The 27,701-nt window shown below is 42.0% G+C and overlaps 1 protein-coding gene across 1 annotated transcript; it reads right to left on the reverse strand.

Annotated features, from left to right (window-relative positions):
* Positions 1-66: 66 nt before the first annotated feature.
* notch3 (notch receptor 3) lies at positions 67-27,598 on the reverse strand. The gene is made up of 33 exons (XM_085404237.1): positions 27,336-27,598; positions 26,304-26,376; positions 16,749-16,891; positions 16,317-16,652; positions 15,608-15,730; positions 15,285-15,518; positions 15,049-15,204; positions 14,724-14,909; positions 13,492-13,605; positions 11,942-12,055; positions 10,770-11,003; positions 10,392-10,502; positions 10,110-10,302; positions 9,779-9,924; positions 9,320-9,553; positions 9,073-9,225; positions 8,717-8,945; positions 8,387-8,588; positions 8,123-8,279; positions 7,844-8,028; positions 7,606-7,738; positions 6,837-7,094; positions 6,617-6,729; positions 5,982-6,508; positions 5,573-5,887; positions 5,343-5,482; positions 5,036-5,258; positions 4,799-4,889; positions 4,491-4,659; positions 4,052-4,356; positions 3,776-3,923; positions 3,574-3,671; positions 67-3,471 (listed from the first exon to the last, which is right to left on the reverse strand). The coding sequence occupies exons 1-33, from the start codon at positions 27,394-27,396 to the stop codon at positions 1,981-1,983; spliced, it is 7,395 nt and encodes a 2,464-aa protein (XP_085260363.1). The 5' UTR covers positions 27,397-27,598; the 3' UTR covers positions 67-1,980.
* Between the last annotated feature and the right edge of the window lie 103 nt (positions 27,599-27,701).

Below are 27,701 nucleotides of genomic sequence, written 5' to 3' on the forward strand. Positions count from 1 at the left end.
TACATTAACATTAAATTTATGTTAACTGTTAACTAACGTGTAAAAAAAATCAGTCACAGCCTCAGCTTGAAATAATGCTAAATGAAGTACATTTTATTTTTGTCCTTTTAGTACACAACAATCATTTTAGAAACAATATTTCTCAAGCAATGATCTACCCAGAACAAACATATTTACAAACAGAACTTGAGAGATTGAAATGTACAAAACACTTAGTGCGGCCTGGTAGAGAAATTGTAAAACAAGTTATATATAAAAATAAACAAATAAACAGCCAAAAAACTGTTTTCATTTTAAGTAAGATGTGAACTGGACTGTGAACATGTTTCTCAGGTCTGGCAGAACAGTATCTGATTCTATAATGAACAGAATAAACAATAAATGAAAGATATAATAAGTCTATGACACACTAAAGTGGTGGCCAACTTATTTCTGTTCATGTTGTCACAAAATAAACATGCGAAACGTACTTTTGTAAAATTCTACTATTATTATCTGACTTTATGTTGAAATGCCCACAAAATGTTAAGGATGTCACAATGAAATAAAAGACTTGGTCAACTCTCGGTTAGCTAAATGACAGTGTCATCTCAGAATTTAGCAAAAAAGTTATAGGGAACAACACTACATGGTAGTGTTTTTTTCCTTGGGTCTATTTTAACATTCATCTTAAGATGCAACCACATAGCCCCTGGACTGATACTACTGTAGATGCAGGGGCACTATCCCACTGCATGCCATAAAACACCTCCCTGAGGAGTGACAGGGCATAAGCAGTTACAACCCAGTAGCCACGCCTTCATGCTGACCACTACATCACAAGGTGAGAGTGCCACCGAGATCTTAACTGCTGCAAATAGTCCATTTAGTCTGCTCAGGGACATCACAAGCTTAACAAATTCTGCTAGTCTGTGTTCTGTTCTGTGCTGGATCCCACTGAGTGGTGCAGAATCCAGACTCAATAAGACCAGCAACATGGAGGAATGTTTTGCAGGGAAGACTAAAGAAAATAGCAGCTGATACAAGCAAAGCTTAGCATATCTGAAATGGTGTTTAAAAAAAATATACAGAATATAAAGCAAAGTAAAACATAACGGCAGTGAGCGGCTGATTTTATAGGCAAAACAGTTCTGTTTGAAACATATTTCTTTTAACGTGAATATAAACATGCCTTAAAACTGAAGCTATCAAGGTTGGCAGTACATATACTTCAGTGTCAGTAAGAAGCTACAAATGGAAGCATTAACTAAAACTTTACTCTGTTGACCTCATTTTGAAAGGTGATAAAGAAAATTACCATGGATTAAATGCCACCCATATATTATAAATATCCATTTTAATCATTTTGTACCGGACCCACACTTGCTCTATTGGGCTGGTCGTTTGAAGTGCTTTAGAGACACTTATCTACATTCTTGTTCATAATACTAATATGGAAAACCACAAATCAGCTGAAGATATCACAATTGCAGGGCAATTTTTGAAATGTTTTTGTTTTTCATTTCAATCTGTTTTTAATCTTGGGGTGACACTTTATATGAGAAGCTAGGACAGAGAAAAAGAACTAAAAAGTAGTTTAGATAGATAAAGACAATAAATAAAAATAAATGAATTCCCTTCAGCATTTCACTTTTCCTCTTATCTACTTTTAAATGTTTGTTAGTTTTTAGGAATGTCCCAAGTCTTTGAAATGAAAGACTTGGTTTTCTTCATATACTTTTTTTTATAATAAAAAACAAGTCCATCTGTGACAGAATTACTTCATTAAATTGTCTGCTGTTTTTTCAGACAACACACATATCCCTTTACTTTTTTTCTCTGCAAAATCGACCAGCAGACAATCCTCGTGATAAGCAGTCAATCCAAATCCAATGAAAATCTTGGAAACAGGCTGACACATAAAAACACAGACAGACCCCAAGAGCCAGTCCTCAAATTCTTTCACCCTTGGTCCATTTTCAAGCAGAGGCTATATGATCTTCATGCAAAAACTTGCATCTTGCCATTGGCCTCTGGAATTTGAGTAATTTGGGTCTGGGCAGGGACAGCAACTGCTGGGCTGGGTGTGGAATCCGACCAATCGGAGACGCAGTGAGGAGAAGGACTGGACCAGTGCTCAGGAGACTCTGGAGACGGTGTCAGGTAAGGGTGCTCACTGGGCAAATGAGGGTAATGCTTGGGTGTGGCATCCATTGTGGATGAATAGCTGTGCTGGGAGGGAGGGGTAGGGTAATCCTCCTTTCCTGCCATGCTACCACTAGGCTGGGAGGGGAGCGCCTGAGCTGGCTGAGCTGCTGATGTGGCTGCCTGGGGGACCTGAGCAGGAGGCTGTGGCTGGGAGGACTGCTGAGGCATCTGCTGCTGCTGGAAGAAGGCTGGTGGGGCCTGTGATGTCTGGGGTGTTGGTGGGGCGGAAGCCATGCTTTGCTGGTTGGTAATGTTGTGATTCATGAGCTGTTGCTGTGGTTGCTGCTGTTGCTGCTGCTGTTGCTCAGCAATCAAAGGCAGCTTTACGGGGCTTATAGTGGGTGTGGAGGTAACAGGTGTTGGCTGCAGCATGGGATTACGGTAGATCTGCTGTTGGTGCATCAGCATGCCCTGTTGCTGCATGGCTGGACTCTGGGGGTGCATGCCTGCCTGGCTGCTCTGCACAATATTCACTACCTGTTGACCACATTGGGATGAAGGGGGCATGCGATTGTGCCAATCAAAGGGCACGCTGACAGGACTGACCATGCCCATATTTAGCCCCATCTGGCTTGAATTCAGCACATAGCCATGGTTGATATCTGATGTCATAGAGACGCGTCCCTGCAAGGACATTCCTCCACTTCCTAGATCATTGAGTTGGGCTAGAGACACTGCAAAGGGGCCACCTCCCTCTAACATGCTGCCATGTACCATCGGGGTGTTTGGGACAGACACTGATGGGTGGAAAAGCCCTGGTGACTGCATGGCGACTGGAGACGTGGGGTTGGTGATGTAGCCAGCATTGCTAGCTCCCCCATGAGGTGAGTCCAGTGAGTCAACTGGGGACAGAGTAACTGAGCTCTCCAGTAAGGCACTCTGCATGTCCAGGGTTAGCTTCTTATTGCGGGCCTTCACTGACTCCTTCAGGCTAGCGGCATGCTGGCCTCCCAGGCTAGAACCTTTGGCCCCAGGCCGACGGTTTTTCTTACCCTGTGGGGTGTTCTTCAGATTAGGTAGAAAAGCGCTGGGAGGACACATAAGAGGAGACAAGGTGTGTCCCCCAGTGAGGTGGTGACCTGCTCCGCCATGGCCCTGGGGGCTCCTCACTGTGTTATATTCATCAAGAAGCTGTACAATGTCATGATGCATACGCTCTTGAGCAATGTCTCTTGGCAGCCTGTCCATATGGTCTGTGATTTCTCTGTTTGCAAAGTGAGCCAGCAACACCTTCACAGCATGACAGCTGCCCTCACGGGCTGCAAGAAACAGTGGGGTTTCCTCCTGAAAAAAGAAATAAAATTAACAGAGATTGTTAGATACAAACACGTATAAAGGTGCAGTTGTGAAAAAGTGTCTTAAAAACAATATAGAAGAATGACATACCTTAAGATCTTGCATATCTTTGTTTGCACCATTCTTGAGCAAGGCAATAGTGGCATCCACATTGTTGACGGCAGCAGCCCAGTGCAAGGCAGATTTACCTAAGACACAACAAACAATTCAAATTAAGAGAAATGATTTCAGTATAATGAATGCATTGGGAATGCATGCATTAGGACATGTGTGATAAATGGCACATACTTACCCAACTCATCAACTGCATTAACATCTGCATGGCACGTGATGAGCTCCTCTACCATGCCCTCTACTGCCAGCCGTGCAGCCAAGATTAGTGCTGTTGATCCGTCGTACATACGTGAGTCAAGATCCGTGGCTCGGTTTCTGATCAGAATCTAGAAGTGTGTGACAGATAAAATTTTAAATTTTAATTTATAAACAATTGAAATGTGCAAGAAATGTGCTGCAGTATTCCAATCACATTCCGATGTAGCATATCAAATAACCAGTATGTGTTGATTACCTGGAAGACACCCTGTGCATCTGCAGCTACAGCAGCATGTAATGGGGTGCGTCCCGTGTTGTCCTGAGCATTGGCATCTGCTCCAGCATCCAGCAGCCTCTTGGCAGCATCAGCACGTGCGTAGCGAGCAGCCAGGTGAAGGGCTGTCTCACCAGTGCGGTCTGTTTGGGCTGCAAGGGATGCACCCTGGTAGATTAGGTCAGAGATGATGTTGGCAGAACACTCTTCATTCTCCTCCTCGTCTGCTACCTCAGACTCTAAGCCACCTCCACAGAATGATGCCAGCATCAGAGGTGTAAAACCATCTGTTAGGAGATGAAAACAGGCGTGCGTGAGTTAATGTCTATTTGGTTGCTGAATTATACTGTAAGAGGAAAGTATAAAGTTATTTGCAAATGACAGTTTCAATTTGAAAACTTTACTTGATATCACTACCAACCTGGGCCTCGGACATTAACATCCATGCAGTCACTTTCAAATTCTCCTTGGGGTGGAGTGAGGGGCATGGTGGGAGGCACACGGATATCTGCAGCTGCAAGGTGATGCTGTGTCCACTGTCTGCAGTCCACTGTATCTTCAGCGTCTGAAAGCATACTTGGCTCCTCAACCTGAAATTACAGGAAAAGATTAAAAAAAGAGACAGAAAACATTTTAAATGCAAGTGGCTTAAAAACATACACACACAGACACACATACACACTCTTGTGCTTCTGTTTATGTAAACTGCAAAACACTTGCAAAACTGACCTTGAGCCTTTTTGGTTCTGGGCAGTCTGTATCTATCCACTGGTCACTATGATCTCCGAGGAGAGATTCTTCCACAGTTTTTGGCATGTGCCTGTTGGCAGATGAATAACAATGTAAATCCAAGAGGGGTAATATTTAATTAAAAAATGAAAGCACTTCAATTCAATTCAATTCAATTTTTATTATATACTCCCAAAATACAACAATACTTGCCTCAAGGCACTTATCATAACTTACTTCATTCCCAGAGCATCCTGGCCCACAGGTTCTCTGCGGTTTTTGTTGCTGCTGGGCTCCTTCTTGAGGAAGAAGCCTTCAGGGAACCACAGGGTGCTGTGCTCTCTTTTTCTGCGAGCAATTAGCATGCCTATGATAAGGATGACTAAAAGAAAAACAGAAGCTATCCCCACCACCATCAGATAGAAGGGTAATTCAACAATAGTGCCATTGATTTTTTCACCTGTGGGGAGAAGGAAAGACATAATTACACATTTGTAACTTATTAGTTGTAGTTCATTTGTGCATAATAAGTATCCCTACTCACCACGGACTTCTTTGAGGGGGTAGGGGAACTGGAGCCCTTCTACTGCTGACAGAGCTCCAAGGTACTCTGCAGCACTGTCAGCTGTTAAGAAGCAGTCCTCCGTGCATAAGCGGTTGTCTATTTCTACATAGACTATCGAGCTACAGAAACAGCAGAGAAGCAAGAGTTTAGTGTAATGTACAATCTACAGGAAAGGCTTAGGCTTTTATTTTACTGTATGCCTGACTGACCCAATGACTTCCAGTTCCCGCTTCATGCGTGCGCTTTCGCGGGTGTAGGGTTGGATCATAGCTTTTCCATTGCTGTCTAGCCTGAAACGGACTGAAGTGCGTAGGATAGCACTTAATTTCTGCAGAAAAACTGTCCCGGTGCGAAGAAGCTCCTCTGGAGGCATTAGAACAACCAAAACCAAGACGTTCTCAGCAAGTTTTTCTGCAACTTTCGTTGCACAGTCCAGGCCATCCCAACCACACTCTTCTGTGTTGCAGCCCTGGTCACATTTTCCATCAGCATAGTGGTCGATGCAATAGGCTTCATATATTGGACTGGAGATGATATAAACAGAAGGTTAAGCACGTGAAATTTTCTCAGTTCTGTAAATACTGGCGAGTATCCTTTAAACTGAAAATTTAAACTCACTTGCAAACTTTCTCCTTAGTTTTGCAGTCAAAGTTGTCATACAGACAGTCAGCGTTGTTACAGGACTTGTCACACTGGCTATTGTTGAAGACACGCCAGCAGTGTGGGTCTCCACATTTATCCCAGGGCTTCATCGCTAGAGAGCAGTCACCGCCGTCCCAGTGACAAGGCAATGAATTACATTGTTTGTCACAAAAACCATCTGCAGCTTTGGCATCACAGTCTGCCAGAGGGCATGAGGGGACTGGAGGGACAGTGGTTCTGCTGTGCTCACATCGTCTGCCCTTCCATCCACTGAGACACTGACAGTTGAAAAATGGGAAGCTGGTCTCTTCAGTGCATAGTCCTCCATTGCGGCAGGGCATGGCTGAGCACCCATCATTGCTGCGATGCTGACACTGGGGTCCACCATAACCTGGTAGACATGTGCAACGAGCCCCTCTTAGGGTAAGTGAACAGCTACCTCCGTTGTAGCAGGATAGCTCCCGACAGGACATGCTTCTTTCACAGTTAGGCCCTGCATAACCCTAAGAGAGACATAATTTTTGGAGGTTGATATATGAACCTTTAAATCAAGAATGCTGTAATTTAAAAACTAGGAGGCCAAATTACAAGCTTTTCATATTTACACTTACAAGTTGGCATGTGCAGGTGTATCCCTGAGAAGAGCTGCTAGTTATTGAACAGACTCCTCCATTCTGACAAGGCTGAGACTCACACACACTGAACCTACTCTGACACCTCCGACCTAAAAAACAAGGTATAGTTAGTAAAGTTATACATTTGGTCAACAACAACAACAAAAAAGCACGATGAAGGTTCATGGAGAATGGGAATTGTTCATAGGTGTCTAACCTGTGAAGCCGGGCTTGCAGACACATTGGTAGTCATTGGGCAACTGTATGCAATCAAGACTGTTGGAAGGAATGCAGGGCTGAGAGAGACACTCATTTATGTCTCCTTCACATCTTTCTCCTGTGAAACCAGGGGGACAGTTGCAGCGATATCCACCTACTCTGTCCACACAGGTGCCATTGTTTAGGCACTTAGGAGGCGCATTGCGTAGCCTTGGGTGTGGAGCACAGTCATCTTCGTTGATCTCACAGAGAACACCTTTAAAAGGACAGGGTAATTATAAACTCTTCGTATACATGAGATATTTATTTTGTTGTTTTTAAAATAAACTGCAAACACCGGCGAGCATTATTTGAAGTGGGTTTAATAACATATTGCAATATGGAGAAACACGTTCCAGTCAAACACCTAAGCAGATGGGCGTGGTTCGCTCATGTCTTATATGACTTGACCAAACTCACAGACAAAGAAAATTCCTCCACACATCATGTGAGTCTATACCTTCAGCTCAGCTCATCCTTGAAAACCTTCCCCCTAACATGGAAACTACGACTTTACATGCAGCGCCTGGATGCCTTCTACTCTACAATAGGCCCTCTGTGAAGGTGCAATAAACATGAGGCCCACTTGTGATAACATTCTACATGCATACAACTAAGTGAGAAAGTGATATTGCTATTACCAAAGTGATCCATACATAAGAAAAGAAATCTGCCACCAAAGTATTCACTAGTAAGCATAGGGTTTTGTTTTACATGTGCTTACATACCCAGGGTGCCAGGGGGACAGGAGCAGATATAGTGTCCCACCAAATCAATGCAAGTGCCTCCATTCTGGCAGGGATGAGACTGGCACTCGTTGATTTCTATCTCGCAGTCCTTTCCGGTATAACCTGGCATACACTGTAATGACACAACAATTAATGTTTGAAAGCAAAAAAGAAACCCAGACTGTTTTGAAATCTGACAATTAAAAGGAAAAGAACATGTTAAAACAAAGAAACTTACATCACACTGGTATCCTCCCACATATCCCCTGCAGGTGGCGCCATTGCGGCAAGGTTTGTCTTCACAATGATCCACTTGATTTTCGCAATAGCTTCCAGTGTAGTCATTAGGACATTTGCAATAGTGAGTATTCCCGGTATTAACACAGTGACCACCATGGTGGCATAGTTCATCCGTCTGGAGCCCTAATAACATAGATTTGTGAGCAAAGTTTACATCAGTAACTTAGTCACAAACGCAGACAGAGGTTACATCAAATTGTACCCAACATTAAAATACCTCTTTGGCGGGCAGCAGCTTCACAGGAGACTCTAGGGATGTCACAGTAACGGCCAGACCAGCCATCAGTACATTCACAGATGAATGAGGCATCCTTTTGACGGCAGCGTCCTCCATTATGACATGGAGATGCGCGCCTGCACCAATCAACTGGCGTCTATGTAAGGAAGAGAGCGACTGAATTTAGAATTTATTTGTTTTATTTGTGTATGACAATTAAAGTCCTAAACGTGAAATTTCAGGGGTGCATTTAAATATTTGTACCTGACAACGGTTGCCAGTATAGCCCTTGGGGCAAGAGCAACGGAATGACTCCAGGGCATCCTGACAAATGCCTCCATTGAGGCAGGGCTGGGAGTCACACTCATTGACTTCATACTGGCAGTGGGACCCGGTGAAGCCAGAGCGACAAGTACAGGAATATCCATTGATTTTATCTGTGCATGTCCCCCCATTGAAGCAAGAGCTGTGGACATGTGTGAAAATGTAAGCTTGTACTTCATTTTACCTAAAAATTAATTTTATATTCACTTTATGTTGTATTGTATAGCTAGATTATTTTTTTGAGTACATGATATAGCTCCAGATACACACCTTTCAGTACAATCAGGGATGTTTGTTTCGCAGTGGATGCCAGTAAACCCAGGCATACAGGTACAGGTGTAGGAGTTAACATAATCTGTGCAAGTGCCTCCATTTTTGCAAGGGGAACTTTGGCATTCATTGATCTCTACAGAACAATGAGACCCTGTAAAGCCTGGCAGACAGCTACAGTGGAAGAAGTTCACACCATCTGTACAGGAACCTCCACTTAGGCAGGGATCTAAAAGCAAAAGAGAAGAAAACAGCTTTGGGCAAATACAGTACCTGCACATGAATTTGGCATTTTATTTATTAGTAACAGTCATTTAATAATTATATGATAACTGTAAGTGTAAACAGCAACTCACTAGGTGAACAGTCATTGATGTCTGTTTCGCAGGTTAGCCCAGTATATCCTGCTCTGCAAGAGCACACAAACCCTCCGAGCGTGTTAGCGCAAGTCCCACGGTTTTTGCAGGGGTTTGAGATACATTCATTCACATCTCTGTTACACAGCTGACCTGTAAAGGAAGCGTTTCACAAGATATAGCTGTAAGCTTCCAATTAGACTATCTATGCTAAGCACTGAGATGACTGAATACAAAATTTGCGAACCTTGCCACCCTGGTGGGCATTTGCATTGATAACCCATGTAATCTGGTGTGTGGATGCAGGCAGCATGATTGGCACAGGGATTAGGAGAGCAAGGAGTAAGGACTTCAGCACAAGTGGGTCCACTGTAAGGAAGCTCACACAGGCAAGTGAAACTTGCCACGCCATCTACACAAGTGCCCTTGTTCAGACAGGGACTGGACTCACATTCATTGATGTTCACCTGGCAGAGGTTACCTGTCAAAGGACAAAGGAGACGAATATATGTATGGATTAGCATATTTTTATGTACCACTAGGGGGAGGTAGACAATTGCCATAGCCTAAGATGAAAATTCATGGAGGACATCAGATATGTTTAGCTATTTCTTCTCTGCTGCATGTGCTATACGTGTGTATTCTGCTCTTTCTACTGAACATTTTAAGGTTGATGGTGTGTTTGGCTACTTTGATGCCCTCTCACCTCTGAAGCCTTGGCGACACTTGCAGGTGAAACCATTGAGTTGATCAATGCATGTGCCAGCATTCTGGCAGGGACTTGGCAGACAGTCGTTCCTGTCCAGGTCACAGTTCTTTCCCACCCATCCCGGCTCACAGTCACAGCGGTAACTGGAAATACCAGAGAACAGTTAATAAGCCAAAAATGTTCAGTTTGTAAGAATGAAATAACATTGACCTGATGTATAAGTTATAGGATTAACCACAGTCTTGGATGGAGCCCATTTCAAGATTATGTTTCCTATGTGCCCATCTGAATCACTTTAAAGTTTAAAAAAGCTGTTAAATGTATATACCCATTAATGTCATCCCTGCATGAGCCATGGACGCATGGGCCACTGCCACACTCATCCACCTGAGAGTAGCAGTAAGGAGGCTTAAAGCCATCAGGACACAGGCAGTGAAATCCATTCTCTTCATCTATACATTTTCCTCCATTCCTGCAGGGGCTAGATGCACACTCATCTATTTCCACATTACATTTGGGACCTGCAAGAGAAATGTTATACATAATTAGAGTTCTTTGTCAACATTTTCAGTGAGGATTTATTCACACTGTTATTTTCATAAGACCTTACCAGTGAAGCCAGGTTTGCAAACACAGTCATAGCGATTAATGCCATCTTTGCAGATGCCATAGTCACATGGGTTGCTGGCACAGTCATCAAAGTTTATCTCGCAGTTTGTACCTGGGTGCAAAAAGAACTTTTATATTAAGACTGTAGACATTTTAACAATTTTAACAATGCAGAAAATCTTTCATTACATTTCAGAACAAAATTCTATATACATTCTTTATAATAAAGTATACTAAAGAGTCTAATTCTATAGCATTTTATATATTGTCACAGCATTATTGTTATGTTGAAGAGCAACGGCATTAATAAAGGGAATAAATCAATGGCTTGAGTTAACAAAGTACAAGTACATGATACGTTGTGGGATTTTTCTCTTACCCGAGGTTCCATGTTGGCACTGGCAGATGTACTTGTTGACCTGGTCCATACACTTGCCCCCATTCTGACAAGGGTTGCTGTGGCACTCATTTAATTGATTCTCACAGCGATACCCTGTGTAACCAGGTTCACAGTTACAGGTGTAGCTGGCAATGCCATCAATGCAGGTACCATGGTGACATGGGTCGGGCTGACAGTTGTTGATGTTACTTTCACAAAGTATGCCCTCATAACCTATAGAGGGGAAAAAATTCATTAAGAATAAATTAATATTCTGAATTAAAAAGTACATTAAGAATTAAGAATAAGAAGTGCTTTTATATATATATACATATATATGTGTGTGTGTGTCTGTGTGCGAATGTTAAATGTTCCTCTTTCTCTTTAGCATAACAGTTTTTTGTTTAACTTTCTCTCTCTTTTTTCCATGTTTTGTATGCTTGCTTTTTCATAAAAGCTTCTACAGTTGGGCTTTTGACCACTGTGGTTTCCATATCAACGGTGTCTGTGTAACAGACAAGAAACTTGGTGTGTGTGGTATGTGTTTAGAGCAATGCTGAGATGGGCAAAGGACTAAAGAAGGGCCCTACACAGGCCTCCCAGTCTTGCTATTGTTCTCAGAGTTGGAGGGAACAATAGACTGCACCACGTCAAACAGGGCCACTTCACTCAACAGAAGGGGCCCAAAAACACAAGGAACACCAAGCAGCTGGCCACTGAAACAATGACCGTGCTCCTCAGTAAGCACAGGTCCAAACAAACATATTAAATATCAACATATAGCTACAGTCAAGCTTTACATACAGACTTTGAGAGAAGCTTTACACGTTGAATGCTTTTGTAACACAAACATAACTAAATGTTAAAGAATTAAAGTTAAAAATGCAGCATAAGGTGTTGTAAGGGGGTTTAAAGATGAACAGATGTCAGGGTAATGACCAAGCCTCTTTTCTTGGCAACTGCTGGTCCTCAGTGACCCCATGGTCCTGAGAGCCGACGAGGGAAAGAGGGGGATTAGGGGCCTCAAGTCAGTCTGTTTCATCAGCAGACACCCAGAGAAACTCCCCATAACACAGAATGCTTAACAAAGGCCTGAACAACTGGTTAAGGCTCATCTGCTATTTTGTCTTTGGCTCTTCTGCTTAACAATTGTTAAGTAATGAAGCGCTTACCTTCAGCACAGCGGCACTCAAACCCATTGGGCCGATCGTAGCATTTTGCTCCATTCTGACAAGGCGTGCTGGCGCACTCGTCTATGTCTATTTGACACATGGTACCCGTAAACCCTGGGACATGCAAACACAGAGGTTAAAGGTCAGAGAGAAGGTCCAGCGAAAGGGTCCATGCTAAGGTCAGAGGGCAGATCTTCTCTCCGAAGAAGGGCGGAGGTCTTTGACTGGCTAAGGTAGGGTCTGAGACCTCGACTTGTTAAAGACAAACTATCTATGCACTTGGACCAGGTTAGAGCTGACAGAATGCAATAGAAAGCCTGTGACCTTGAAGATTTTTCAGAGGAGAGACTCATAATCAAATGATACATCAATATATTATTATCAAATGGTATGGAATATCAGGACATGGACAAGCAACGTATCCATCTTCAGCTCAACTAAATTTTGACACATTTTGTGCATGAAAATGCTTATATATACACTGAAAGATTATGAACTGCAGCGCATATAATTAATATTAACAGTTGACAGAGGTTCAAAAACAACAAGAACAACAATAATAATAATAATAATAATAATAATAATAACAACAACTAGCTTGAATAGTCTGAGAAACTGGGCAAGCTTGAAATCACTGGGCACAGTGCCCAGACAGGGGTGAATTGGTGCATTGGTAACACACTGCTCAGTTGATTAACAGTGTCAGGACGGTCTGTGTGTTGATGCTTAGCCTGGTAAAGGGGGTGCTGGAGGAGGCGGTGGGATTGTTTTTTCTTTTAGGGGAGCTCCGCCAGCTCAATAGCTAGATGGGGGGCGGAGGGGGGACGTCTGTCCCAGATGTAAATTGCGAACCTGGAAAAGAATCTCATTAGTGGGACTGCTGTCCCCCGCCCCCCCACCACCACCATGAGGGCAAGATGAGGGAGGCTGCTGTCCCTTCTACATTCCATAGAGGAGGGAAGGGTCACAATGGTGCCTTTGTTCAGGCAAGGGGATAGGCAGACTTTTGGGCCTGGCTTTTTATATGAGTGCTGGCTCTAAATACCAGCAGGCAAAAGTAGTGAGGCTGACCCTCCCTCCACTAGTCCTGGGGACATTTAAACTTTGGCTTTCTGCTTTTACTAATGCTGTCAGTGTATTGCAGGTGTTAACCAACATATTCTCACTCCCAAGCCTTTATCACTGTTCTCTGCAAAGCACGGTAGTGCTCCAGAAAAATCAGCTTGCCAAATAAGAAGTAAATTAAAGTAAAAAATATAGATATCAAAAATACAATTTTAGCATTAGAAAGCTGGAAATGAGTCAGTGGTGTAATTCATAGGACTTTGACCCAAAATACAATAGTTTGCAATCAGACTTTTAATTTTTTAGTATCCAAATGCTTTTTGGCTTAACTACTTGAGTTGTTTTTGCATATGATAATAGGTCAAAAAAATTAATCACATGGTAAAAGATTATTACTTGTTAAAGGTATTTAATATTTTCAAATCTGTCCTCCAGTTTGTTAGTTGCCATTGTGTCTGAAAAAAAGCAATTCAAAACAATTTTACCTGGCTGGCATGTGCACGTGAAACCATTGACCATATCCCGACATATCCCATCATTCACGCATGGGTTACTCTCGCAGTCATCCACATCAGTCTCGCAGTATGTGCCCACGTAGCCTGGAAGACAGAAGTGTTCTTCTTTTTAGAACTTTTTTATTGCTTTTAAACCTGTTTCTCACTTTGGAGTACGGGTCAGTTCAAGCCAACATGGTGTGTACATAATTCTGTGTATTGTGTAGGAACTTTTTTACTTGTGATCGTTTTACACTTGCTTTTGCTAAACCACGGCATCCAATTCCACTGAACTGGAATCGCCACGCACTACTGTCCATAGAGCTTTGCTCCTCCTTGGCTCAGTGTCCCATTCAGCAGATGCATGTTATGCTTTTTACTTTAGGTCCTTCATTGAGGTGAAACAGAATGTGAGTCAGAGTCTTGCTCCTGTGGTGAGGCTAGCGTGGAATCAGAAATAATCAGTAGCACCACATGAGCTTTGCCAGGCTGACTGATGATGAGGAGGGTGAGGAGGAAGGCCCTGTCTCTGGAGGGGGGAGGGGGACAGGCTCTGGGAAAGAGCCTCTTTCCCTCTCTGTGTATATGAGGGGTGCAAAGTGGAGCACAGAGGGGCCCTATTGTTCCACTCCATTCCCACCACTCTACCACTCATTAGTATTCACAGCACACTCCTCCCCCTAACTGCTCGCCCTCTCTCACATCCAGTCCTATAGACCCAACTCCCGGCTCTAATTTGTATAGCTCCCAAAACCCCAGCATGCATGTAGAACTGTGCATGAGAGTTTCACTGTGTTTTTTGTCCCAGAGTGTCAAAACTATCACTCAGTCCAAACCAATACTCCATTTGGTGGTACAGTGCACTGAGGATGGAGAGGTGCCTCCATATAGCCAGTGTTTAGGGAAATACATTACATAACCTTCTACACTGGCAGTATGGTGGCATTATATATTGTGTTTCTTTCGAAGTACAAGTTTTCAAAAGTATCTTTTGGTCAAAAGTGATTCTCTTGGATGATAAATCTGTGTTGTGCCAGAGTTTGAGTTTTAAAAAGCTGTTTTTAAAGTATATTTTAAAAAAAATTAAGCTCACCTAAAACCTGAGTGCAGGATGTAAAATTGCAACAATAATTTATGTAAGCATAGTTAGTTTATTAAAAATAAAAAAAGAAGTGATTTTTCTCTTTATCATAATGGAGTGGCCATACAAAATGTCTTTGTACCTGGCATGCAGATGCAGGTGAACTCTCCAATCCGGTCAAGACAAGTGGCATCATTCTGGCAGGGCATGGACAAGCATTCATTGATGTCAATCTCACAACGTGGGCCGGCATATCCCCGGCCACATTGACACTGGAAAGACCCCTCTGTGTTCACACATTTTCCAAAATGCTCACATGGGTTTGCACCTGTTGGTAGAAGGCAAAGGATTAGAATATGGAACACATTCAGAAGAAAAATAGATACAACAACACAGCATACACAGCATATAACAACAGGACCTGGATTTGGCAAGAAAAAAAACAAGCCAAAAAAAAGCAGACTTGCCAATTGAGCATTCATCCATGTCCTGGTTGCAGGCACCCCCTACAAAGCCAGCAGGACAGGTACAAATGGCACGGCCATTAAGAGGGTTGGTGTCACACACTGCTCCCTCATTGCAAGGGTTGCTTACACATGCATCATCAAGGTGGCATAGCAAACCTGTGGATAAAACACATATATCAACAATTTATCATACAGGATTAAAAGGGCCAAATAGGCAGATAGAAAAGCCCACTTACCTGTCTTTCCAACTGGGCACTCGCAGAAAAAGGATGCTACACGGTCATGACAGGTGGCGCCATTGAAGCAAACAGCTATTGCACAGTCATCAATGTTCTCACTGCAGTCATCTCCAGTCCAGCCATTGACGCAGACACAAGTATGGCCACCAATGGTGTTGAAGCAAGTACCCCCATTATGGCATGCATTGGGTTGCATTTGACACTCATTTACATCCTCAGCGCAGTATTGTCCTAGTGGGTAGGTGAAATATGGGTTTGAACATATTTTCTATGTACATGACATGTATACCTGTATTTAAAGTTAATTTGAAGAGCTATACCTGTCCATTCTGGTGGACACTGGCAGTTGTATGTATTAACTCCATCTACACATATTCCTCCATTCATGCACTTGTGACCTGGGCAGTCATCCACATTGTTCTCACAGTTGTGTCCTTCAAAACCTGAGACAAATTTAAAGACAAAAGCCTTATAGCACGCAGATACAGTGGCAAACACATCCATTTTGCAGACACTAACATTTCTGCTCATAATCTTAAATCATGTTTTGTATAACAACCCAAGGTGAGAAGCAAGATGAACAGTAAAAGGGTTCAATGGGTGTTTAATTGTTTACATGTTCCCACATAATGTCAGCAACAGCACTGACTCTTGCCTGCTTCAGAGGTCAACACCCCCCTCTGTGTTTGCTTGTTTTATAATCTCTCACAGTTTCAATGACTTCCTCTCTGGCAAAAGACATTTCCTGTCAGCTCCCAGTGGGAAACCAGAAGCCCCATAAAATAAATTCCTTCTGTTGTGACAAGAGCAGAGAAGGTTGCAGGCCGCCTGCCTCCAACTCTCCCACCAATCCATCCACCCTTAGAAGCTATTAAGAGCAGACAGGAAGCTGACATAAGACAGAGGATATAAAACACCAGCAGCAGCATTAACAGCTACGTCATCAGGCTGGGAAAATCTGATGCCCGTAGCAGTGGAGCGACCGTGTGTTTGTGTGTGTTCTACTGCTCTGCTAAAGAGAAATTGTACCTGGTAGGCAAGCACACTCATAGGAATGATCGCTGGTCTGTCGACATGTGCCCCCATTAAGGCACTGAGATGGTGCACAGGGCAAGGTGGACACCTCACATGTGCGCCCGCTGTAGCCTGGCTGGCACTGACAGCGGAAGGACCCATGGATGTTTATGCAGGTTCCACCATTGAGGCAAACACCAGGCTTGCGGCACTCGTCAATGTCATTGCGGCAGTTCTTTCCTTGGAAGCCAGGCGGACAGGAACAGTTATAATGGTTATTCCAATTGACACATCGGGCTCCGTTGGCACAGGGACTTGTCGCACAAGCATCAATGAGGGAGCAGTCTTGGCCTGGGAATCAAATAGTGAACAGAAATCAATTTGATACTTTGAATTTACTTGATAAGATCTGACGTTTCCAGTACATATGCATTCTTTTAGACATACCTCTGAACCCTCTCTGGCACACACAAGTGTACTGTGTGACACCATTGAGCACCTCGCTCTTGCATGCTGCTCCATTCTGACATTGTGATCGAAGACATGGATCCAGGTGTTGACAGAGAGGACCAATGAATCCGGGACGACATCTAAAAACACACATATAAGGATTGTTTTAGGATATTTTTTCTCATAATATATAGCACACATATTAGTAGAGCCACAAAAAAGAAAAGAAATACAATGAAAAGACAGAGTTAGGCCATGTGTGTTATTGACTTTATTAGTCGCACACTACTATTTTCAGTTGGAAAACCTAATTTTCTCAGTGTCAGCTAACATTCTCCAGTTTTTCCACACCCCAGTTCTTATTTCTGTTCCCATATATGAAAAAGAACACACCCAGAAACAGTTTGGAAATTTAACAATTGCCAACAAATACTAACATGAGGAAAAACAAGGGTTGCACACAGTGCTCTTTAACAGGATAGGAGAAACAGCTGTGGTGTTTAAATTAAACAACTAACTGTCCTCTTGATGGCTGTATTCTAAAACATGTGGTGATATCAGTTTATTCAAAACATTCATTTATTTTTTGGGTTCCATTACTTTTCATTCTGCAACTACCCTGAAGACTGGAGTCTGAGGGGTGACCTATAATTGCCTTGTCTCTATTCAAGCTGTGTAGACATTGTTTGAGCTTGACCCAAACATGCAGTACAAAGAAGCTGAGATAAATATAAAAACAGGGTTTCCAGTTGCTCTCTATGAAGCTCCTATGGGAGTTCAGGCAAGGTTTGGAGTGCTGGTAACACTACACCCACAGTGAAGCCCTTGACTGAGGACAGGAACCCTCTTCAAAGAGGCTGATGCTTATGGCTGTGAGGTGACAGCTGGGTTCTGGCCCACCCTTGGGCACTGTCATCTCTTTCAATGGAGAGAAACCCTGGGCAGGATCAAAAATGGGTTTTCATCTGTTCTCACTTACAGGATAATGCATTTTTTCATTCTTACTTTTGTATGTGCAGTCCCACTCTAAGAAAAAAGACAAAAAAGCATAAAATGCTCTCACTCCTGGCTAGGAGGCTGAGGCTGCTTTAAATTAGGCGGCAGGGAAACCGATCCAGATCTTGATTTTCTATGAAAAAGGATGCTTTGTTTCTGGCTGGTCTAGATTGGTGGAACAATAGAAAACTTAAGGTTTCTCGGTTTTGTTTAATTTTTTTTTCTCCAGCTTTCAAAAGCAATTTAAATTGTGAACTATGCATGAAAGCACACAAGAGTGTAAAAATATATTTTTAAAGTGATAGTTTGGTGCTATGTTGAATTTAATTGTTAGAAAGAGAATATAGGGAACTGACATCTTCCAACAGAACATGAGACTTCATTGGAAAGTTAAACTGAAGCCATTTGAATGCCTATGTTGAGAGACAGATTTTGCGCATTTACTACAGCTACTTTTCCTTCTCCTAAACCCCTCCTCCTCTCATGAGGCTGAGAGGTCAGATGTTAGAGGGTTCCCTGTTTGATTGTGATGATAATGTCACTCAGGCTACAGAGTGTGAGGAGGGGATGCTCCACAGGAGAGACTGTCTTTTGAAGGTGCAATTGGTAGAGAGGGAGATCAAAAGGAAACAAGAGTAGTCTGGTCCATCAAGAATGTCATGTCATATTTCCTGTAATCCCTGGTCCTTTGCTCTGAAAACACAGTACTCACTCGTAATGCACTATTCTTGTTGCCATAGTAACCTCACAGATGAACAAGCAAGCTTGACACCCAACCAATCACCCCTACCCCCCAACCATGGTTCCCATGGCTATTTGTCATGGCTTGGCTGGGTTTATTTAGAGGCAAATTAACTATGTCTGGAATCTAGGGTGTCACTAAAAATGAAACACAAATGTGGAACAAAGCGGTCTTTGAAAGGACTGATGAACAAAATTGCTTTAAGAGCTGAAAGATACAACGCAGACTGACAGTCAAATTCTTCTGGAGCCATATTTGACTGCTGATGAAAACCAAAAAGCTAGAAACTTAGCAGGCGTTGTTCTCCAAAGACCATCATGACTCTATGTGGAAAGAAATCAACAACTCACTCCAGGAAGTAATGTGTCCCCAAGTGTATGTTGATATACAGATTAAAATATTTATTTGGAATTAATGTGTTTTCATCTATTAACATACAGGTATACAAGTGTATCTGTGGGTGGGCTTATAAAAGTGACGATAGTAATAACGCCTGATAAATTATTTGTCCTCCCTTTCAAATGTGCAATGAAGTAAGCAGCCAAAACACACATTCTTTTGTCTAGACCTGACTCCTTGCCAACATGCTACTCCCATAACACACAAATCAGAATGCTATCAGCGTAGAGACTGTGAGAGACATGCAACTTTTGTCCTGGTTCACACTTCATACCACTGTGAAAAGTCTGCTTATCAGGCTCTTTATAACCTTATGGATTTCACTGCCCATGGGAACAGAAGGGCAGGATCTGTGCCTTTGCGTGAGCCCAACTTTAATTGTGGCGGATGTGAAAGGCAGGTGCAGTTTGCTGTTGTGCAATGGGCCCCTGAGTCATACTTAGTGAGTGTCAACATCTGACCTTGGAGGAAGAGCGTACAGCAGATGAGGAAGAGGTCTCTGGGTGCAACAGAGAGACGGGCAGAATGAGTAATCTCTCCTTGTCAGCACATATGAAGGTTTTTGCCAGCTGCAGTACTGACACCATGCATCTGTCCACATCTGTCAGAGTACCTCTAGTTGTCTAGCATTTAGCTCCGGTGCCAGACTTTAAGCCAAAACCATTGAGCTTCTTTGCCCATGGGAAAAACTTTGTAACCAACACACACACAGTCACAAACACAAGGCATTTTAAATATCTCAGAAGGTATGCTCAACCTTAACAAATACATGCATTAACAGTTCTGCCTAACAAACACTGTTATGTGGAGGCACCACTGCAACAAAGCAAACACATGCAACAATCACTACACACCCAAACACAAAGAAAAAACAACTTACAAACAGCCTCAGGCTCTGAGGAGTGGTTGTATCATGAATGCATAAAAGAGAAGATCCACTGAGGAAATTATATAAGAAGGAAAAGAGAAATAGCAACCTTGTCAAAGGTTTAATTGAGAGCTTCAAATACAAATGATTATTAAACATCCAAAAACAAAATGGGATTCAGTCAGTGTGCTTTGATTGCAGAGTTGTTCTGTATCAAGTAACGTGATATCAAGACTAAAACCATTGGATTTATGTAAGTTCTGTCACTTGTTACTTGTGTAACACAATGCCAGTTTTCCTGGTTTCTGGGTCACTGAAGCAGGGTAACCTGAGCTCATCCTCTTCTACACAATAGCGGCAACTCAGCCAGAGGTCAAAGGGCGGCTCACCTGTGAACAAAGAGGCTGTAATCTCTGACACGGTTCGTACACACAGTCATGCTCCACAAAACAACAACTATAAAGGATTCTTCTTATCTTAGGGGGCATTTTCTAAGACAAATGGAAAGGAAGAGAAACAACTGAACTATCATGTTTTGACTTGGGACAACTTTTCAAATTCTCTGTTGCCTGAAAAAAGCTAGTCTTACGTTTTTTAACGCTTGAAGTTGGTATGACATCATATAATGAATCTATTGGAAAAGTCTTAAAACATTTCCTAATACAACTACCTCATACCCTTCCCCCTCTTTCCACAAGCAAGCAGGACCAGCTCTTCTCTTTTATGAAGAGTCCACACTGACACCACACTGCCAACAGGAGCCCATCTCCACACCCCCTCCTTCCAGCAACCTCCTCTGCTCTGCTCTCTCCAGCTTGGCTCTCCTTTTCAGCAGAGAGCCAGATTGGGGGTTGGGGAATGTTTTGTGGTCCAAATAAAAGAGCTAAAGTAGTCAGAACTTCTTTGAATGAAAGTGTTGGGGGGTGGGGGAAGATGGTAGGGGTAGGAAGGAGTGGGGGGCAGTGACCCAAACAGCTAGTCTTTCAGGCCTGGGCTGTAGCCTGGCAACAGTAACCCATAGTGAGACAGAGCTAGAGTGGGAAAAAAGGGGGGTGATGGGAGACAGGGTTTCATAAGGACAGTTGGGGCACTTCAGAAGACTGATCCTCCTACATATGCAGGTAGCTCTGAGCGCTGTGCTAAACCAATTCAGACTCATAATTAAGTACAATCATGTCCAAAAGGATGACTGTTTCACAGTCTAAAGGCCAAGGTTTGTTTCAACAATTGTTCCTAGAGACACAATGAAAGCATTGAACAGTCTAGAAGCTTTCCACAGCCCCCCCCCCCCCCCCCCCCCCAAACATGCATATTAAACATGTGACTAGAAAGACATTTAACTTACTCGAGGAAAAGTGTTAATTAATCTAACTAAAAAGCTGGGAGGACTAAGTGAATCCTTCTTAACTCTGATAGTCCTATCACAGTTCATACTTTATCAGTGAGAGACTATCGTGTATTATAATAATATTAATATAAATCCAGAATTCCAAGGAAATACCAGACATTTCCTTGGCAGCGAGGAAAGCACATATCCACTGTACTGAGAGAATAAATAGGTCCTGTTGCTAAGTGCTCACTAATACACTTTCCAAAAAAGTGTGTGTGTGTGTGTGGGGGAGATCTCACGCACAATTCTTGCTACCTCACACACTATCGAAACAGCTTCTAGTGTCAGTCTGAAAGAATACACCCTCACATTTTTCAAATAGCAATGCATTTGCCCAAAACCACAATGCATGAATCCTAGGGTTGAGGTCTTTCAAAGCATTCTCTATTGAACTCCACCACAAAACCCCACCCAACCACCTAAACTGAACCAGATTTTTTGGAAAACTTTGAAATTGAAAGGGCCCCATCCCAATGTTAAAGTCAAAGATAAACTACAATGACTTATCCAGTGTTTTGTTTTAATTTTGGATTAAATAGAACTACGCCAGCATCACTTAAAATTGTTCACACAAAATATCACATGGATTGACTGAGGTCAGCACAACCTCTCGCGTGCTTATTGATGTGAGGAACTGTCAAAAGTTCTTACAAGGAAAATGTTTATGTTGCCCCAAAAAGCACTGAAGATGTTAAAGAAGTGTAGAGTAATAAAATATTCAATAAAACCAACACATGGCAAAAATGCAGCAATCAAGTGCTCTTATGAAGTGGCAAAGTGTTTAAGCCCACAACACCTCAGTATTTTTAATTAAGAAAAGGTTATGGCTTAGTAAAATGCTGCCTTGCTGGAAGCAAAGTGTTTGTGGAAATTATGCTTAGTGGAAAAGTGAATGCCTTTTCCTGAATCCTTTAATGATGGACCCATCCCTTCCTCTGCTGACAGGGAGGGAGACACTGGGGAATTTTTCACTGGCAAACCTAAGTTATTCTAATCAGACCTGCCTGAGTGTCTCTTCAGAAGTCATTGTCTCCTGGATAAGAGCAAACAACCAGGCAATGAAACTTCACATCCAGGCTTATCCTTAAATAAGCTTGCAGTTCAGACATACATAGACATCAAAGAGAATAATTTGCAAATTCCAACAGGTTGTTTCAGGGGTAAAACCGACATAAATATTACTTATATGCAATGCGTAAGAAAGTGCATATGAATTTAATTTCCACATTCTCAGATAAAAGTTCCAGGTTGCAGAGTATAAGGCAATGTAGCGCAATGTATCCAAGTAATGAGAAGTGGTGGAATTAAACACAATAAAGAAAAAGATCAGAAAATGGAGAATTATGAAGTAATCAAGCTGCTTAAGCTTCTCTGATAAGACAGGATGTGTGTAGCTGGGAGGTCAGAAGGCACCACTTCCTTTGAGGGAGCCTGGGAACCACAGCTCCCAGTCTCCAGTCATGAACCACAGAAGAGAAGGGACAGCAAACCAATATGTTCCCCCTAATGGTGTAACCTCTTTGTCAGATAGCACTCATATCCTCATAGATATGAACACTATCCTCTTGAGTCATTATACTTTTCTGTGCTTTCAATTCGTCTGTAAAATGGCAAGACAATGGCTCCATCTGCCTGGCATGACAGCATGAGAGTTAAGACAGTATTTGCCTTCAAAATGGCACCATAAGAATTTAATAATCAGCCAAATCACTATGAATTCTTCAATGAGACTGCTGGAATACTCTCTGCACAGTCTCAGACAGTACTGTTTAAGGCATTCCGAAAGGGGGTAGAAGGATGAATGGATGGGAGGTAGAGACAATAACCTGAAAGCACCAGGGGGAGAGGAGGAATCTTGCTAAGCATTCCTTTCTAATCCACTATAAAGATACCAAAGAAAACACTAGCCCCAAGGTGCCGTGTACTAAGACAATAATATAATCTGTTTCTTTGCTATGGTCTGTCACTTAATATGTGCTTTGGCATGAGAGAATGCAACCACTTATTATTGAATTGGGTTCCTTTGAAAGTGTATTTCTTATCTGCTTGTATGTACTATGTATGTTTAACCCATCCAGAGAAAATCAAAAACTTCCTTATTTTTGCCTTCTATTTTGCCAAAAGTGAAACAATGTAGGCAGACAAACTCCACAGTATCTTGACATGACAAAGAGGGCAAGTCAAAGGTGCCCTCTTTATCATGCTTTAAGAGTCTGGGAGTTGCTACAGGGTCATAACAAAACACTCCCAATTTATATGATAACTCTGATACTGAAGCCAAGGGCAATCCATTTATAACACGGGTCTCAGATAGCAGAGAACTTCCATATTTATTTTCATTCAGCTTGGCAGATCAGAGGGGAAAGAGCTGGTTGTAATCTGTGATCTGCCTCTGCCCTGATAGACAGAGGATGAGTAGCTAGAGCTAGGACAGCATGCAGTGAGAGAAAGAGCAGACACAGTTGCTGTTACTGTGTTACTGTGAGAGAGGCAACATGTGCTAGAGGGACTGTGGGCTACCGGATTCATTCCTCCACAAGCTTGTCTCTCACAGTATGGGGGCGACTGACTGCTCAATGGCAGCACCTGGCCCTATGCTTTCCCTTTGTCAAGATCTGACTTCACTGGATTACCATCACAACATCCACCAGCTGTCCTATATGCAGACCCCCCGCCCACACCCTCACTCCCTCCTAGCCAGCTTCTCTCAACCCATTCCCTACCCCCAGTCCAATTCCCCCAGCTGGATCTCCTCTGAATGACACCCCCTCAATCTGCCTAATTATCTTTCCTCTGTCCATACTGCTGTAGCACTCTTCAAGCAGGGTGGAGCTGAGGGGCCAAAGGCTGTTCAACTACACTTCCTGACTGCTCACCTAGAAATTACACTTTCAGTGACACTATGAACTCTTCATTGTCAAGTTCAAAACTCTGTGGCATTGTAAGATTGTGAAGAATATTTATTGTGTATCAAAGAGAAAAGCCTTCCAAAAATTTGTACTAAACCATTTGTAGATATGCTTTTAAATATAACTTTTAATAACATTAAATTTTACTGTATTATATCAAATAGTTAGAAATAATGGAAAATGGCAGTCGGTGCCAAGATCTCGAGCTCCACACAGACAATCAACCTATTAAAACTAATAACAGTGACTGATTTTTACTGAGTGACAGAAACAACTAAAACTGGCATTACAAAGTTGGTTACCTGAGAAGGAAACCACTATAATCAGAGACATATAAAGAAACAAACAAGATTTCATGCACTTTGAAGTTATGCTGTGAAAAACAAGACAGAGGATACATTGGTTTTGGAACAGTGTCTGGAACAGTAACAATGGCAACTGTCACAGACACTGTAATACAGTCACTTGAGAATCTGTTTTCCTGTAAGAACAACAAATAGCACAGTAGCTGGACAACAAGGAAGGGCAAGTGAACTTCTCTACATGAAGTGATGTGTCCTGTTCTATGGAACAGCTTTGCTTTCTATGAAAGTGCTTTCTGCTGTTTTTCTAAATTCCTTTCAAATGCCAAAGCACATATCTGCCTCTGCATTTTGTTTCTTTCCATTCTACACTGGCCTCACATTGCTGTGGCCTTTCTTCTCTGCCTTCCTAAACCCTGTTCTAGTTCTGGTGCCAGGTTACAGCCAGGTATCTGGTGGAAGAAAGGATCTTTTCTCCTATTTTGAATCTCCTGTTTCTGTAGGCTCCCAGGGGAAGGGGTGGGGTGGCTCCACTACTCATAGGACTGGTCTGACCACTCTCATGTGGCCATGCTCCACTCCACTGCTCTCCCATATTATGGGCCTTTTTCTACATTTGATGTCCCCTTCCATTGGAAAAAACAAAACAAAAAACAAATATCTCAACCTTGTCATTCTTAATGATTTTTGGTACTCTACCAACTTAGTAATTACACATTCACCGCTCCCACATCACTAACATATGAACACACTCATATACACAACACAAAGGATCAGAGGAACAAAAAAGGCAAACACAATCCCTGTGATGTAATTACACTTAATCTGGAGATTAATACACTTAGACCAAACACTGGGAGTGTTGTGTTGATTTTCACTCATAGTAGTTCAAAGTAAATTATGTGATCGTGAAATGAAGTTTAAAAAAATCGGTCCAAATAAAATTATACATTTACCCAATAAAAACAATCCTGGCTATAGTTAATGATTGAAAAAATGTGGGTAGTGGTTACTAGTTTCACTTGCAGTTAAGTTACACATTGACTAATGTGTAATTACTTCTACTGGGAGTACAGGAACTTTATACAAGTGCAACGTAATGCACAAACATACACACAGTATATACATGTGTGGGGATGTGCTTTTGCCTTGAACAAGTCTATTCAGGGTATTGGATTAACTTAGGTCCATGCAGTATGGTAAAGTGCTACCATCTCCCATAAAAGAGTAAATTTACTGTTTTGGAAGGATACAGCTGGCAAACAAGGAGTTTCGTTTTAAAAGTATCTCCTCCATCTGACCCCCCTCAGGCATTTTTCCTGAAGTATAGGGTTTTTTTCTTTCCTTTAAAATGACCCCAGGGCAGGACACTGTAGACTATTTAACTTGACTATTGTAATAGCCTCCTCATTTGAAAAACAAAAGCTTTGACAAAAGATGCAAAACCTCTAAACTGCAGGAATAGGCAGGACATTAAGACAATTAGTTAAAAAAAAACAATTTAAAATTTTCTAAAGCTATTTAAGGAATTTAAATAAATAGAAATTGCTTTAAAGCTGAGGCTACATTGAATAAAAAAAAAATTGAGCCAAACACACAAAGAAACGCTCCTTTGGCAATGTGCAGCAAGATGTTGTGATTTATGACTGAATGAGCTCCTTAACAGGTGCAAGAGATGAGTGTGTCGTCCATGCATTTCCAGACTTGTTGATGCTCATCTGTGCAGGTCTAATCAATTTGTTCCATCTTTCACCACTGTTATGTGGGCGTTATTATCTAGACAATAGGTAATAACAGGGGCATTTCTCGCTCCTTGTTTAAGACAGAGAAAAAACACCGGAAATCTGCCAGGTTATACACAAAACTGTTGGTTTCGAGCATTGGCAAATGGTAGCTATCGCCCTTTGCGCTGGTAGGTTTTTAAAAAAAAAAAATGTTGCACTTACATGCATCGAGAAGGTGAATCTAGGCATGTCCCTCCATTTTCACATGGCCTGTGTTGATCCACGCAACGGATTCCTGTGGAAATCAAAGAAAGATGTTAAAAAACAACTTTAGTAGTTGTCTACAAATCATCATAACCTAATTTACATAACTAATCAAAACTCGCTGATAGTGATTTCTAGACAACAGTCCTTTGCCACTTGTTACATCTTGTAGACACACCCGCACATGTCCACTAAAAGAAGATACATTTCTGCGTTTCCTTGATAGATATGCATGCTAAAGTACCGAGTTGCTTGTGCTTAAAAAATTATTTGTTTAGGAGAGAACATGTTTTGGTATTCAGTTAAAGTTTAAACCACACATACAAAAAAAGTTAATCAAATATTCTAAATTCCTTCTGCGCACTCTGGGTTTTGTCACCTTGCCATCAGACCTTTCCCACACAGTTAAACTAACTTTCCTGCAGGTTCCGAATTTCTATGTTTATCTATACAGCAATGAGTGGTTTAATCACACGAACACCAGCTATTTTACACATGATGCGCTAACCCGAATCTGCTACAACGACCTGTTGCCGCTGTCGTGCCAAAATGTGATTGTCGGTATTTAAACCGCTGACTTGACTTATTGACCTATAATCTATCAAACACGTCTTTTCTGAATGATATTGAATCATTTTGAGGTAGTGTGTATTTCTGTTTGATTATAATGCAGAACACAAAGTGAGTACAACTATTTATAAACAACGATAATAGACATAAATACCACGTAAAAACAACGACATTTTTTTGTGAAAGACGAGAAAACAACTAAAATTCCAAATAACTACCAAATAAATAGACGAACAAAAAGGATAAAAAGAGAAACTTATTAGTACATATTAGTACTCACTGGTAGCCTAGATAATCAAGGATAACCTCATTATTTGGAACTGGACGGTGGCTCGGCTGTCCAGACAAGTCCAGTCTAGCCTACCGGTGGGTATAAATCTAAACTGTGAACTCAGGTATTAAAAGTGCAAGATGACTTACCTTCACAGACATGCATAAACAATAAAAATGACAAAAGAATCCATGGAATATTCCCTTCCATTTCGGTGGAAAAGTTTCCAGCGTTTGAAGTATTTTTTTAGTAGAAATACATCCTTTGTTAAGTTCACATGAAAAGCTCCAAAATCGATGGGTTCTTTTTCATAAAGTCAGCCGGAAAACGTAGCGTTAGATCCTAATCCCGTAATATCCTCCGCAGCTCGGCCACGGCTGCTGTGATTCTCCTCTCACCTCCTAAAACTTTTGAAAAAAGTTTTGCTTCCCGATCTGTCCCAGCGTTTGGGATTACTCCGCCTCTCCGCTCTCGCTCTCTCTCTCTCTCCCCTTCTGTCTATCTTTCGATCCCAG

This window comes from Rhamphochromis longiceps, linkage group LG4, assembly GCF_057381845.1.
Source record: "Rhamphochromis longiceps isolate RC_006_pf linkage group LG4, R_longiceps_female_GT1.1, whole genome shotgun sequence".
NCBI lineage: Eukaryota > Metazoa > Chordata > Actinopteri > Cichliformes > Cichlidae > Rhamphochromis > Rhamphochromis longiceps.